Source organism: Morone saxatilis, unplaced genomic scaffold (assembly GCF_004916995.1).
Source record: "Morone saxatilis isolate NCDOM2014 unplaced genomic scaffold, NCSU_SB_2.0 Contig2, whole genome shotgun sequence".
NCBI lineage: Eukaryota > Metazoa > Chordata > Actinopteri > Moronidae > Morone > Morone saxatilis.
Genome location: NW_023339762.1, coordinates 2,643,336 through 2,659,134, shown reverse-complemented (window position 1 = coordinate 2,659,134; position 15,799 = coordinate 2,643,336). Strand labels below are relative to the sequence as shown.

At 39.8% G+C, this 15,799-nt stretch overlaps 1 protein-coding gene across 2 annotated transcripts in view; it reads right to left on the bottom strand.

Moving 5' to 3' along the window:
* galnt18a (UDP-N-acetyl-alpha-D-galactosamine:polypeptide N-acetylgalactosaminyltransferase 18a) overlaps window positions 1–1,318 on the bottom strand; it is a 159,353-nt gene extending 158,035 nt beyond the window's left edge. For both annotated transcript variants that reach the window (XM_035664434.1, XM_035664436.1), the window contains exon 1: window positions 769–1,318. In XM_035664434.1, coding sequence (XP_035520327.1) covers window positions 769–1,012 — 244 coding nt within the window. In that variant the 5' untranslated portion in view covers window positions 1,013–1,318. The remainder of the gene's footprint in view (window positions 1–768) is intronic.
* Window positions 1,319–15,799: the final 14,481 nt, after the last annotated feature.

Sequence of the window (15,799 nt, the reverse complement as noted above, 5' to 3'; positions counted from 1 at the left end):
CAACTGTTTTTGACTCTTAAACATAGTCTCGAGCTGCTGACACAAATACATGAGTCAGACTGCACCATCGTGTTCTTTTTCAAAAGCACAGTATTACCAATATCAAACTACTGATGTGGACAGTTTTTGCCGGGACTATAAGCAGGGTCTGAGCTGCTGCCTTCATGAGTCAGACTGACATTGTTCTTTTTCAAAAAGCACAGTATTACCAATATCAAACTACTGATGTGGACAGTTTATGGGACTATAAGAGGCTGTAATTAAAGGGGGAATCGTTTGCACATCAATGAACTAATGATTGTTGTCATCTCCCATTCTCCTGTTTATCATTTTTCTGATTCAACGTTTAGTGTATGAAACGTCAGAAAATAGTGTATAATGCGCCTCACGACTTCCCAGAGTCCTTGGTGACAACTTCAAACAGCTTAATTTGTCCGATCTTAAGGCAAAAAGATATCCAGTTTAAGAAGATATACAACAGAGGAAAACAGCAAAGACTAACTTTTAAGAAGCTGGAAGCAGTAAATGTTTTTAAATTTTGCTTCATAATTTCTTAAAAGTTATTATTGATATTTCTATGTAGGACAATGAACTGCATAATGGACTATGTTTCAGTACAAGAACCATTCCAGGGAGTTAAGGTTCATGTGTTGGTGATCAACAGTGAACTGGTCCTGTTTCTAACCACATCAGCCACAATCTAACGCTGCTTTTGACACGCGATGACCCCTGGGAACTTTGACAGGACCCACAGCTCGCTGCGCTGACCTTTGATGTGCTCGTTGACGACGCTCTCCAGCCGCTCCAGCCTCTCGATAATCCTCAGGGTCTCCCCTTTGCTGTCCTCCTCCAACTTTCTCTCCGCCTCTCCGCCGCTCTCCGCAACTTTGGGACCCCCGTTGGCCACATAGTTGGTGATCCAGCCGACGTACAGGAGACACACGATGTTGGTCATGCCGCTCAGGATCACACATGTCGACACCAAAGTTTTAGTTCTCCTTGAGCACAGCATCGCGACATCCCTCCATGGGCTTCTCGTTCCCGACGCGCGCAGGCAGGTGGAGTGAGGAGGAGACGCACTCGAGAAATGTGTCCAAATGTAACTACAGCGATGCGATGCTGTGGACTCAGTCCGCCTCTGCGCTCTCAGGTCCCGGCTGAGGCATTGCCAAATCCTCCGGAGGCTTTAAAACGCGTTACCCTGCCGTCATAAGAATATTTCTGGTCATAATACTAAGGAGAGTCCCCGCTGAGCAGCCGGCGAGTCAAGCTGCGCTCCGCCGCTGCAAAGCTGTCGGACGCAGCGCTGCAACCCACCTCCCCCCCCACCACCCAGCCTGTAATCCTCATACAGCCCAATAGGAGGGGAGGAGGCGGGGTCTGCGCGCTCTTGCCGGCCCCCTCACAGCTTGAGTACACAGAGGAGGGTGGAGGGGAGGAGGGCAAAGCGGAGTACAGAGTCAAACCGTGATGGATAGGCGCAGAGAGGGGACTGAAAGGAAGCAGCCGTTATGCAAACAGTGGACCGTGTTGCGCGTGTGGGCGTGCGTAAAAGTGTGTTTGAGATGCTGAAAGCACGTGTTCAGCTGGACCGGTCCCTGTGTGCTATGACAGTGTAGTTTTGTGAGTGTGTTCATACACTCTAGATTCAGTTGTGGTACAGATGTATAGAACCTGTAAGGGACCGTAGGGACATTATAAGGAGGACTCTGTTATATCATGTACTATTTCTTTCAGCTGAAGGGAAGCTGGTCTGACCTTTCTGGGAGAGGAAGGAAGAGTCTTAACTTTTTCTTATTATCTCTTATTTTTATTCATTAGCAAAAAACCCAAAAAGCCCTATCTAGAGCCAGTGTTTGGTTTGTCTGCTCTGAGCCACTGCACATGGTGGACTTAGCTGGACCAGCTCCCTCTGTAGATAAAAAATGGCTCATTCTAAGGTAACAAAAACACAATGATTCTTATTTATAGGTGATTATACACTAATGAAAACATAGCTATGAATATTATATTCCAATTCTGACAAGAGGTCCTCCTCAATGTTCCACCTGTTACAGTTTCATTTCACAGCCTTTAAAAATCAGCTTTTGACTAACACCTTTGCAGTGATGTTGATTAATGTGTGTAATTATCCCTGTTAAAAATTTATAAAATAAAATAAACAGTAACAGTAAACAACTAACAGTAAACACACTCTCAGAAAGTAAAGTAATATATAGACTAAAATGTTTTGTATTGTATTAATATAATAATAATGTATTAATATAATAATAATAATAATATATTTTTTATTTCTTTTTTGTTATATTTTTGTATTATACCTAATTCTTTTTACACATAGAACATGGGAGAAATCATTCAACCATAATTAACATTTTAAAGCACTTTTCTAATCCCAGATTTGTGGTCTATTTGAGTCAATTTCTTTCATTAGGCTACAGCATCATCCAAATTCGAATTTATTTTTGATATTTGGAATCAGAAGGAGAAAAAATATTGCCTCCCCTCAAAAGCCTCAGATCTGGCACCTGCATCAGGTTTGCTTGGTGACTGGTTATATTTATTATCTACTGGTTCACAAATATAGTGGCTGAATTCTCAGTTAACTATGCCATTAGCTATCTGCTTCTAATGTACATTTGCTGGCTGTGTGCAAACTATTGTTGCATTAAAATGTTAAATGTTAAAAATATATATAGAATAGGAGTACACTGTCTTACAATTCTTTATGCACTTTTAGTTATTTTTAGTTATTAATGGTTACATAAGTCAACTGTAGTGAGTTAGTACTGATATTATTTTGAAACACTGGGTTGTGGGTCTTTTAGTTTCCCTCTATGACAAAAGGAGTGTAAAAAAAAAAGATTCATAATGCTTTTTGAAAAAGTGAAACATAAGTTTCAGCTCCCATCACCACCCAAATCATTTTTGTACAGTCCCTAAGTGTGTGTGTGTGTGTGTGTGTGTGAGTATGAGAGAGAGAGAGAGAGAGAGAGAGGGCGAGAGCATCTGACTGTGTTTTTATACTGTACTGTAAATAAGAGGTATGGCTTCATGACTTTGCTGCTAGCAGGTAGTTTGTCCAAAAGCCTTTAATCTGCATCACTTCCCCGCCTTATGAACACACACACACACACACACACACACACACCTATGATCGCTGGCCACCTAGGGTGCCTACCTGAGAGCTAAAGTAACTTCAGAGTTTCACACCACCAACAGATGGATCTCGCAGTTAGAGCCTCTAGGCTGCCGCTTTCATCTTTGTCTTTCATCCACTGCTTCGCCAATCACCCACACACACACACGCTCACGCAGATACACACGTACACACAAGTGGCGCCGAATCGAAAACTCTCCATTCACCCAAGAGCACTCTGGCAGACTCAGCCGACTCGCCAAGGGTATAAATAATGCATTAGATCTGAAATATTAAGGTTCTCTGCTCTGTGCTGCTTTCAATCTTGTCTAACTGACTGCCTGTCCATCTGTCAGTCTTTCTGTCTCTCCCTTTTATCTTTCTTCTCCCTCATTTTGACCAAAAAAGGAGACAAAACAGTCATTGACTTTTTTTAAATGTGCAGCAGGGGAGACACTTTATTTCAAAACCTGCTAAAGACAGTTGATCATTGTCATACTTAATACATGCACACAGCTGTGGAAGTGAACCTGATGAGCAGCTTCAAGGCAATCAGAAGGTATATCAAAGACAAGCTTTTTTTTTAGGGCTCAGTTTTAAAGAGCCAGATATTTCCCTCTGGAGTTGACAACAGAAAAACAGAGATAGCCAGCTGACCAGAAACATGAACTGACTCAAAATAAATGCTAATGTTGTTCTGTAACTGCTGGATGTGTAAATGAGCAACACTTCACCATATCAACTTAATATGTCAGTGTTGTGTTCACAGCTTTCCGCAGCTCCCATGTGGCCAAAAAAATGGCTACAGGTTTAAAAGTACCTTGTAAGGTTCTTGTAAACACGCAAAAGTTGTCTTCTCACTGACTGTTTCTCGCCAAAACGCTTTGTGTGTATCCTTGTGGCTTAATAAATGTGTTGAATGCATTTCCTTTTTTCCAAGCGGGGCGCCCGCATAGCTCATCTGGTAGAACTGGAATCCTTGCTGCAGGGTTCGAGTCTGACCTGTGGCCCTTTGCTGCATGTCATCCCCTCCCCACCCCGACTCCCCCCTTCCTGTCACTCTTCAGCTGTCACTAATTATTAAAAAGGCAATAAAAAAGCCCCAAATAAACATTTACCATGACAACTTTTAGAAGAACTACCTCAGAAACAAAAAAGCATTTTTTAATGTGGTAAGGAAAGTACAAGAGAAAATAGATTTTGTAGATTTTTGTCTGAAAAATAAATAAATCTTCTTTTCAGTCACAATTTGACTTCAATCTTATTTTGTCTAAAAAATAAAAAACATTTTGGGTAACAGGTTTATCATTAAGGAACTGGAAATTGATGGTCAAATATTCCCGAGACAAGCCTCTAGGAAATGGGAAAACTTGAAATAATACATTACACCCACCAACTGTGAAATACAGTAAAATGATCTGCAGGACCGTGTATCACATCACCAAAAAACACTAACAAGACAGGGACCTGCTCATGAAACCTCTGTGTATTAACTCAGCTAATGGTCAAAAGCTCCACAGGGTACCTTTAATCTACATCTACATACTCAGCTCTGATTGGACAATTTCTTTTCTCCCGTTACTACTACATCTGCACACCACTAAATAATCAATTTCCATTTGGAGTAGAAAACAACTGTCATTTCCTTTCCTGAGGCAAAGGAAACTAGTGTGAGTCTTTAGAGAGTCACCTGGAGACAGCCACAGAAGACAGGTTGTTTCTCAGCTTCCCCAGATCGCACTGTTGAGAACTGAATGGCAGTGGGCAGCGCTAGGGTGAAATTTTGAGGTTCAGTTCACAATGAATACATCAGTATCCTCGAACACCTACAGAGCCCCTAAGGGGACATGGGGGGGAAAATACATAAATGGGGGAAAAAAATGACTTCTGGGCAATGGATTTATGCCAAATGTAGAGAAATCAGCTACCTCAGTCTCTCAACCTTGAGTATGGTTTCTATCATGAATTTCCCCCTGTCCGAGGTATCCTCTTCAGCTGTCTCTCATTTATTTGAAACCCATGCCAGGAACCGAATACTGAGGTAAAGTCTTCATATTTAAGGCCAAGGTCCGTTTTTTTTCTCCCTCTTAGTTTTTTCTCCCGCATGAATTTTTTTTTCTCCCCCATGTAAGTTTCTATACACATCTATTCTAAATGTCAGTTCCCCCAGGACAAGAAAGCGCAGTTGTTTGCTCCTCAACTCAACTACATAAAAGTATTTCGAAACAAACAAAACCTGATTGTTGTGTTCAATGGCTACTAGATTCTCTGTGGTACATCTTCTACAAGCTAGTGAGTCTTGAATATAAAAAATTATGCATGGAAACACATCACTCAGGAAATGCACAATTCTACTGAATGCTGGTATAGTGTAAATGTAAGAAAAGCAGAGTACATAAATTACCAGCTTAATGCTAATATACAAAAGTTCAGGCTCAGTGCATATATGTTTTAGTGCCCTTTGGACACTGTTGGTTGACTACTGCAGTTCAGAGATTTCAAATGACCCTTTTTTAGAAAAATCATGCAGATCCTCCCACCTACCGGGGGAATTTGATCCATGTGGATTCTTCATCTCCAGTATAACAAGATTGTAACATAAAGCTGCAATTTGTAAGGGAAGAAACGACTGCTTAAACATTCTAAAACTAAGCTCACGGCAAGAGCAGCATATATTAGGATCTCTGGTGACATGACACTTCACCGTGAGAAGACTTAAAGAAAGCCGCCAGGGGAGCACTGCTATGTCATTTTGGCGTAACATCTCAGTTTGATTTTGGAGGACACCATCTCCCCGAGTAATTCAGACAACATGGAGCTGATTATGTGGGGCCATGCCTGGCTGCAACAAGGGCTTCATTAAATCAGTTTCCGGGTAGATAAATTGAAAGGCGCTCTCTGTTGACAAGTGTTTGCTCTGACGGAAAGGATGAGAGCCGCGGCCCCCTGTGCTGCAAGCTAATAGCACAATCAGCTCAAAAGAATGGCATAAGGAAAGCTGAGCAACACAGGTCGGACAATGGTCCAAAATGCCAATACTTATTTTAAGTACTTGACTTTTTCTTTTATCTTTTAAGACTTGCTGTGGAAAACAGGCCTGATGTTAAATGAAGATTTAGATAAAGGATTGATTCAGACAGGCCTGGTACATTGTTGAGTTCTCAATGAAGCTGCTGTTTTATCAAAAAAGCACTATTCAAAAAGGATCTTTCATCCTAACCATTGCACTTAGAAGACTATTTTCTTTGTAACCCTGCTGCACTTTACATTTAGTCTAGATAAAAAGCCTTTCCTTCTAAATGGCACTGCTGCTACCTGAGGATGTAGAAGTCGTTGAAATGAAAGTGGAGGACTTACTGGGTCTCACGGTGAACTTGTCAAAGGCCTCAGGGCAAGATCAGGTGTCAAGTAATATTTGATAGAGTCCTTGGGGTAGCACAGTTATTTACTGAGGCTGTCTGTAAGAAGATAAAAACAGCTATTATACATCATTATCCATGAAAATTAATGGTGAAAGGAAGATGTGATCTTTGATTGACACAGTTTGAGATAAAGACTGGATTATCTTTATGTACTTTCAGAAAGAAAACATCACAGAGAACATATCAGTGACCCTGCATGATGGATTTAAACAAGTATTTCCACCAGGAAACGGTAAATCGCTGAAAGTTGAAGCAGAGCAGCCGGAGGACATTAGAGGAAAAACCAGAAAATTTTTTCTCCATAAAATATGATTCAGTTTCACAGGAATCAGTGAATAAAGTTAAACGGTGTTTGTGTTTGTACAGTAATCAGTGAGGCCCTGCCCCCAAAAACACTCTACTCCCATGGTGTCTGTCATTCTTGTCTCATTTGTGGTCTGATAAACAGTAAATATATCAAATTCAGTGCCCCATAATGCATGTTACTGAAGCTGTCCTGGCAGGAAAACCTGAAAAGAAAGTGGATGCGCAAGGCCTCACTGGATGGTTTGATATGGTGTGAAAATTATGTAATATGCTTCACTGTCTCCTCAACCCAACACTTCTGGGAAATCTTGGAGCGCTGCGTTAGATACTACTGATGACCACTGCTTGTACAAAGAGTTGAGCCTGACCTTTTTGATGCTCTGATCTTTTGAGATGGCATTGCAGTTTTGCACTGTGCTGCTTAAAGGAAAATACAGTAACATAAGTAGAAATGTAGAATGTCAGTTCTTCCAGTGCTAGTTATCCTGTAGCTCATACTGTCAGCTCCAACATGTTTGGAGACAAACAACTGTTTCCAGTCTGTATAAACTGAAATGTTTTACACCACTGGTTCTAAACCTATGGTACCTGTCTCTGAATATAAAAAGAAAATTAATTAATTTAAAAACACATTCTACAATTAAAATACTACAACATTTGGAATGAAAATACGTAAGTGTAATTTAAAATAAATGTTGCACTTCCTGTAACATTTTGTGTAAATATGAGCCTTCTACAGAGTCACATTCATGCATGCATAAGTAAGCTTTTAACTCTGATTGACAATAGTAGACATGATGACTTACGCTAATTAGTGTCATTCAGTCACAGAACACTGGGATATGGAGTCCATGAGCATGAGCTTGAGTTGTTAATAATTAATCAGTCTCAGTATGTCTTCATCTCCACACACTGAGAGATACAGCCCAGTTTTTTCCATTTATTTCTTTAATGGTTGCTGCTTGATGTTAAATATATCAAATGAAAGATTCGGAGTCCTGTTTGAGTGATTAACTACTCCCAAATTAAATTCAGCTCTGAAATAATCTGCATATTTTTTTTACAATTTAGATTTCAAATTGAAATATCATTCAATAAATTGAAAAGATTTGCCAAGGCACATGTATCATAAGTGATGACAGCTGTACTTTTGTTAATGTGCAGGCCTTTCCTAAAATTGGACTCAAAGGAATTTCAGGGAACTTTGTTTTATAAGCGCTGAGTTTCTGCCAGATACGGTAGAGTAATTTGTTGCCTTGAAAGTTCTACAATCAGTCAGGGGGTCTAATGAAATGGAAAGCTCTTGATTTGTATTGGAGCTGAATGATAGTGCTCTGCTGCTATATTTGACTTCCTGGCAAAGCCACATCAGTGAAATAACAGTGGTGAAAAGTGGTGGGAACTGACCCATTACAATTTTTATATATATAAAGTATAGCCGCTTGCTTATTCATAAGTTGCAAAAGATAATAATGATATACTTGATTTTCTTCTTCTGTTTTGCATTGATCCCCAGTTCTAATTACTGTAATCAGAGGCAGTGCCAGAGAGGCTGCCAGGGGTGCCACAGGTCCGTCATGGTGCCAGGGTAAGAATCTTAATAGTATCAGTAAAGTATCAGAGCCTCTGTGTGAAGTGACTGCCACCACAAAGAGACACAAAACGACCAAAGAATGATGCAAAACAACCACAAAGCGACACAAAATGACCATAGGTATTTACAACAGTTGCAGTTAAAGGAATAGTTCAACATTTTGGGAAATATGCTTATTTGCTTTATTGCTGAGAGTTGGACAGGAAGACTGATAACACTCTAATAGCTGTCCAAATGTTTTAAAACTGCAGGTTGTGGGTTTTATGTGTAATGTGTGTAGCTCAGTAAACAGGTGAGCCAGGGGGTGGGGGTGGGTCAATATGATACACCCTCTCAGCACTATGAATGTCAAATCTTTTAGCAATTCAGACAGTTTTTACCCAGTGATGGCAATAGAGGAAAAGTAAGGGGATCACCACATTCAATAGGATTCATCCTCTGGGGACTGAATATCTGTATAAAATGTCATGGCAATCCATCCAATATCTGTCAACATATTAAGTCTAGACCAAAGTGGTAGACCAACCAAATGAAAAATGTTGACACTAGCATGGCTAAAAATGCTGGGCTCTGTGTGTTCTTATATGAAAAGGAATGAATTCTGCCAAGAATTTCCACTAAATACCAGGATTTCAATTCCTCCTGTCCTTCCTTCCTAGGTCTTTTCCCTTTGCCCCCTCTGGCAATGTTGCACAAGAAAGGTTTATTCCTCTAGAACCTATTAGAGGCAGACAGCTGGCTTTCACGCCTGTCACACCATGAATGTGTATGTGTATACACTTATCTGTGTGTGTGTGTATGCCGTGATGGTGTGGGGGGAGCAGGGCATTATAGCTTTCTGAATGTGCATTAGTGTGTGTGTGTGTGTGTGTGTGTGTGTGTGTGTGTGTCATCCTTCATGCTTCTCCCCTCTAATGCTGCAGCCTGCTTACCTGTTCCCCTCCCCTGCCCATTCATCCTCGCCTCTAAATCTGCTCTGATGTGCCGGCTGCAGTGGATGTAATGTAACTAGCGGCACAGTGGTGGCCATCATCGCCTTTCACCTCTTATGAATCAGGCCTCCATTAGTAATGCTGTCGTCACCACTTCTTCTCAACTGTTGTACAGTACAACTGAACAGACAGACTGTAAGACAAGCCCCGTAGCCCTCCATTAACTGGTTGCCATATCATCCCTGCACCCTTTGACAGCTCAGAGCAAAAATAGAGTTTTTGTAACAGGATGCTTTGGGGCAGTGCACCACAGGGACTTCTCTTCCAGCTTCCTTTCACTCTGCATTTCCCTCTGCATTCCTCTGCACACCTCGTACCTAAACATAACTATTTATAACCTCATACCTTAAACATTACCATCATCTTTAGCTGAAACAAACTAACACGTAATCACAACTATTTCTGACTCTACACCTAGACCAAAACATTTTTTATGCTAATGTCATGTAACCTTTCAGTATAATGAATACATTATATTTCAATATCCCATTTATGTTCTCTTGCTGTGACATTGCTTGCGGGAAGCACTGAGGACATGAGGCAACTCCAGCCATGAAGTAGACCATTTTACCATCAGCTTGGATCTAAATGTGCTCCAAACAACAGATATAACTGTTGACTAAAACAAGTCACACCTTTTTGCCACTTGAGATTAAAAGCTTAGTTGTGTACTCACGATTCTTTGGGCCAACAATTACCAACAGAAACTGTCTTCACTGCAAAAACAACAGCATTGGTTATTTGTTCAATAGTGTTAAACCACCTTTGTTTCAGTTTCATAAAAACACCACCTTTTGGGGTTGTGTGACTAGTGAATGACCTCTCTCAGGATTTGTTATCATAAGGGAGAGGTCAAGGTGGATGGACCTAAAAAGCATCTGACTTTGACAACAGAGGCAACGTCTTATACCAATAGTCACGTTGATTTCTTTTAAATATGACAATGATGATGATGATATGAATGATTTTGGTTGCCTTCATTTAAACCTGTGATGGCCTTTAACTCTGTTTTGACTTTCTTCATTTCAGCATAAAATATGTGGTTCTTAAGCTGCTAAATTCTCCATTATGTTCACCAGCTAGTGGCTAACTTTGTCTGCTGTTTGGAACTGCAAAGGTAGCATACAGCTGCTTGCTGCTTAAACTATGCTGGTGAAAGCAATGAGAAAAAAACAGTGAAGTTACAGGTTGTTAAACCAAAACAAAGAGCTGAAAGACACTAAAACACTACCTTGAACTGCAGAGTCAGATGATGATTCTCTTTTCGCTAAAAGAAACCTCTTTCACATTACAGCAACTCTGAACCATCGTTAATCTAAAACTATCCATTGTAGGTGGGGTCAGCCACTCTGCACTCTCCTGCAGTCCTGCCTCTGATTCCAGTCACTCTTTCTTCTGAGTGACTGACCCCACCTTTAAAGCGCTTTAACTTCACCAAGCTTAAACATGACCAAACCTGAACCTTGCCAACAGGGCAAGATAAATAACATATTTTTTCTTTGAGGTATAAAAACGTGTTCTACCAAGTCCATTTATGATGACAACATTCCTTTTAATCAAAAAGGAGTCCAGCATAGCATCCCTAAGGCGGTAAAAATCTATCGAGTAATAAGGGTCCAACTTTTCTTATCACGTCAATAATAGCAGCGGCATCTTCCATAAAAAGCTGGTTCTCTGCCTCTTCACAAGACAAACCTAAGCTCCAGCATATTGTCTGCACCACTGAGCAGGTGATTGGCCGTCAAATAGCTTCCATGAAGGAGCTGCATGATGCCAGTGACTGGCAGGATGGCTGTCACAGCACACCTAGGAAACCTGTTCCAAGAAACCTCCCCCTGGGAGATCCTACAGGACTGTAATTGACTTCCTCCCAAGAGCTGTCAACTTATTCAACCAGCCCCGCTAAGACTATACCACAATGCATCCACAGCCCAGCCTGAGGACTGATGGGAAACCTAAAACGGTTGCTGCATTCTTGCTTGTCCATTCAGTTTATTTTAAGTGTTTTTGGCACTGTTTTTCAATACTTATGTCAAAGCAACCTTCAAGCTCCATATTTCTCAGAATGCTGTTGTTTCATGCCTCTTCTTGTACACTATATGATGCTTTGTCGACAGTGGTCCTGTATTCATGCTGGTATATTGATACGTATATATGTTGGCACATATGTTGGTGTGTTCTATCTCTTTACATTTTATGATAATACCACCTTGCAAGATTTTTTATTCCTAAATTTCCTTCACAATTATAATTTTTCTTCCTTGTCAGCTAAATGAGTTATTCTCTGATTCTGATTCAAAGAAGCTTTTGTGCATGCCAAAATATTTTGCCTGCTATTGTAGATAGATCAGCATATGCGGACAAATCTTTGACAAAAAAAGGGAATTTCAATATATTGTTAGGGAATTTTAATCTTGTTCTCTATTCAACTGTCAAAACATAGAAGGAAAAATCTAGTAGCAACCAAGGCTTGTGTTGCAGTACAGCTTAATGCCACAGAGAAGAAAAAGCATGATTCAACACCTCTTTTTACTGTATGTCATTTTAATTAGATACAGTGAAGTATGCTCCCACCCTACACATCTATCACCAACAAAAAACAACGTGTTTTATTAAAACCCACAGTGGAAAGTCTTTTCCATCTTTTCCATCAGTCCAGAGGGATTTGCGTTGTGAAAACAAGAAGACAACGTGAGTTCAGTAATGGTGTACTTTACTTATTATCCTAATGTCAGTCATGTGTAAAGGACATTGACTGTCCTCCGCAGTTCCACTTGTGATCAAATGAATAATACAAATAGGGATGCACGATATAGATTCTTTTTTTCAGCCAATGCGATACCTGATAATTAAACATTTCTGTATTTTAAAGAGAAGTTAATTACCTCCAGTTTCTACATACAGGGTAAGACGAGTCTGAGATATGGTGAGCAAATATGGATGATTTAATATTCCATAGCTCTGTTCAAACCAAATACTGTTGTTAACAACAACAACAAACAGTTCTGACTCATCAAATATTGTCTCGTCAATTTATTGTTTTTATTATCATTATTATTATGCATAAGAATTCAAAATAAATTGTTGTTATTGTTGATCAATAATGTATCAGCTGTAATTTCATTATCCCGACAACTTACAATAATACAAATTTCCCAATATCGGCTGATAATTTATCCGCCTTAATAATTATTATGCATCCCTAGTAACAAAGCAAAAAAGGTACAGCCTGAAATTGTTACACCACCACCTACCACCACCTAGTTCGGAGTACAGTTCCGCTTTTATGTGTCGGAAATCACCCTCAAATATGCATTTTAACAGTGGGAATAAGGATGCAATGTCCTGGTAGCCTCCATAGTTATTGTGGTCTGATAGTGATGGTGTTTAATTAAATGGTCTGATGTCTTAACTTGTATGGGAGTAGAGCCTCCAGGAAGCATGTAGGCTATGTATCACTACCTCCAAACTCCGCAAGACTCTGGAGAACATCCAGGCTATGAGGGACGTGTGAAGTAGAGACTAGATGTGACCTGATGTGGTTGGACTTTACTTCTGATGAGCAACAAATGACTGTTAGAGAGTGAAAGTATGTTAAATAAAGGCCAAATAAATGTATTGTCCTCTGGTCTCAGTGTTTTGTCTCACTATTATAAAGGCTGTACCCAATATAATGGCTTTACAAATGTGTCTAATTACAGCCTATGTTGTCTAATTAAGCTATTACAGGCACATGTTGGTACCATTAAATGCGGTAGTAGCTTGCATATGTTGGATCTGATAGCATTGTATTTTATTTCTAATTAGACTATAATCCTGTAAAATTGTGTCTAAGTGTAGTATATTTTTGGTCTAATACGGCATTATATGTGGTTTCTACAAAATAATTGAAGTGCATGATGTCTAATTAGGGTATTGTAACTGTTTACTGTCTAATTTGATATGTAGGACGATAAAATAAAGTGCAACCAAATTAATTAAGAAGTCAGTTGAGGTTTATTAGCTAGCTAGTCTCAGCTAATTAAAAAATGCAGATGACAAAAGAAATAATATACATTATGTAGTTGGAGTGAAAAGTGTAGGCAAAAGTGGCCCTCTGTTAACATCCTCTTCAACAAATTATGCCCCGAGCGGACCCATCGGGAATTTCAAGTCACGTCTCTCGAGTGCAGAATCTCAAATGTACACTGCCGAGGGCCCCAGGTGACCTGTCCTTCATTTGCATGACGGTATTCAGGATAATGAATTTCATTTTGAATGTGTCACAATTGGATGAGCTCAGTGTAGGTCCCCCCTGGCTTTCTCTTTGCCCTCCACGTGCTGTCCCTGCGGACGAACTGTCTCATCCAAACTCAACCTCCTCCCTACAGTCCTCATGCTTTGTGAGAAATGCTGCTCATGGGACTCCTTTTTCTTTCTCTCTACTGTATCTCTCGATCGCCGTCTCTCTCACATACACATGAATACGCAACTCTTTTCTTTCTCGATCTTCATCCTCATTTAGACAACCTGAGAGTCCTTTGTTTGGTTCCCTTGGCTCTGACACTGGCAACCATTATGAGTCAGGGGAGACGCATTTTAGAGCCTCATAGAAGGGTTCACTGAGTTAACTGTAAAACTGTCTTTCTTTGTCTCTCTCTCCCCCATCTGTCTTTTTCCACCCTTGTCACTCCTAAAAAGTCTTCTCTGCCTCTTTTATTGTTCTCTGACATCACACACGCACACATACACAAATACACACAGTGATATAACTCGTGAATCAGCTCTAAAACTCCTCTTGATCCTGCACAGGTCCTACAGCTGAAGCGTAGAGGTGAGTGTTTACATTAAGACAATGACAATGAGGATTACAGTAATTAATCATTAAGAGGACATGCTGAATGCTAATTAATAAAACCATTACATCCACAGCAGATAATCTTTATTTACTGTGTATATAAACTAGCAGACTGAGGATTGTCAAATGCACTCCATACATACAGAACTATTTAGAAAGTCTTGCGCATAGTGAGGAATCATTAAAGCTGAATTAATCATTTTAGATTTGAACAGTGGGTCAAATGACTTTGGCAGTTGGTGGAGACCAGACAAGAGCTAAGATGAGAGTGAATATTAGACTTATATTCATCAGCTAGACAAAGACATAACTTCAAATGAATGCTAATGTTTCTCAGTGTCTGCTGGATGTGTAAATAGGCAACTGTTTAACATCATAAGATGATAATAATGTGTCAATGTTGCATTTATAGCTTGTTCCACTACCCTCAGGGCCAAAAAATCAATTAATGATGTGGCACTCAATTCATGTGGGAGTTTGTATATACAATGTTATGTAATTACAGAGTACAAAACATTTCCTAATATATCAAGGGGAAGTGATGATGATGAGCAGTGTAGTTCAGTAAGTTCAAGTACAAGCAAAGATTTTTCCATTCAAAAGTCCACAGCAACTTCACAACTTTCAAAATGACAGGGCCTCCTTGAAGTTGTGGTGGCAACTTTTAGGGCCCTTTTAACGCCAAATCTATCAACCTTTTGAGCAAACTCCTCTCTCTCTTGTGGCTGTGGCTCTCTGGACTGACTGTGTTCAGTGAGTTGGAGAAAGCAGCATTTCATTTTCTCTATTCATGATACTTTAGTTCCACTGTCTATACAACAGCCTTCATAAAACTTCATCTAGCGACATTAGAGACTTTTTCCATTGAAAATCATTGGCAACACTGGGAGCACAGCAACTTGTTTCACAGCAGGGTTCTTACATACAGACTAACTTCTCATGGATACTCCTGTTTTCAATGTGAATTTAAAAAATATATAGTTTTATGTTTAATTTAAGATAAAATACTATTGTGATAACATTTGTTAGCATGCTAAAATACAGTAACCTACCTGAATGAGTATTGGGCATGTACTTTTTCACGAGTATCAAACAAGTTCAATGTTACAGGAATATCCGTACTCATACCACCTTTATAAAAAACTTGCTCTGTAAATAGTTTTCTTACTCTTGTGCTTAAAGACATTGGTCTGAAGATCAATTCTGTAAATATGTTTTTAATAAATATTGGCCAACAGTTTCTGTTTAGCATAATGGTATTATAGAAATATTAGCACATTCTTCCAAATGTAAACATGTTGTTAGGATACACAGTACACCACAGTATTAACAGTACCACCAAACACACACACACACACACACACACACACACACAAATTGCAAACTAAAAATGACAGCATGTTGTAAGAACACTGTCAAGTCTTTCCATTGCTTGCTCTCAGTAGGTTTTTCTGATTGCCCTGCACCTGCACACTCACATGTGTGATCACCCTGCCGGCAAATGTTAGC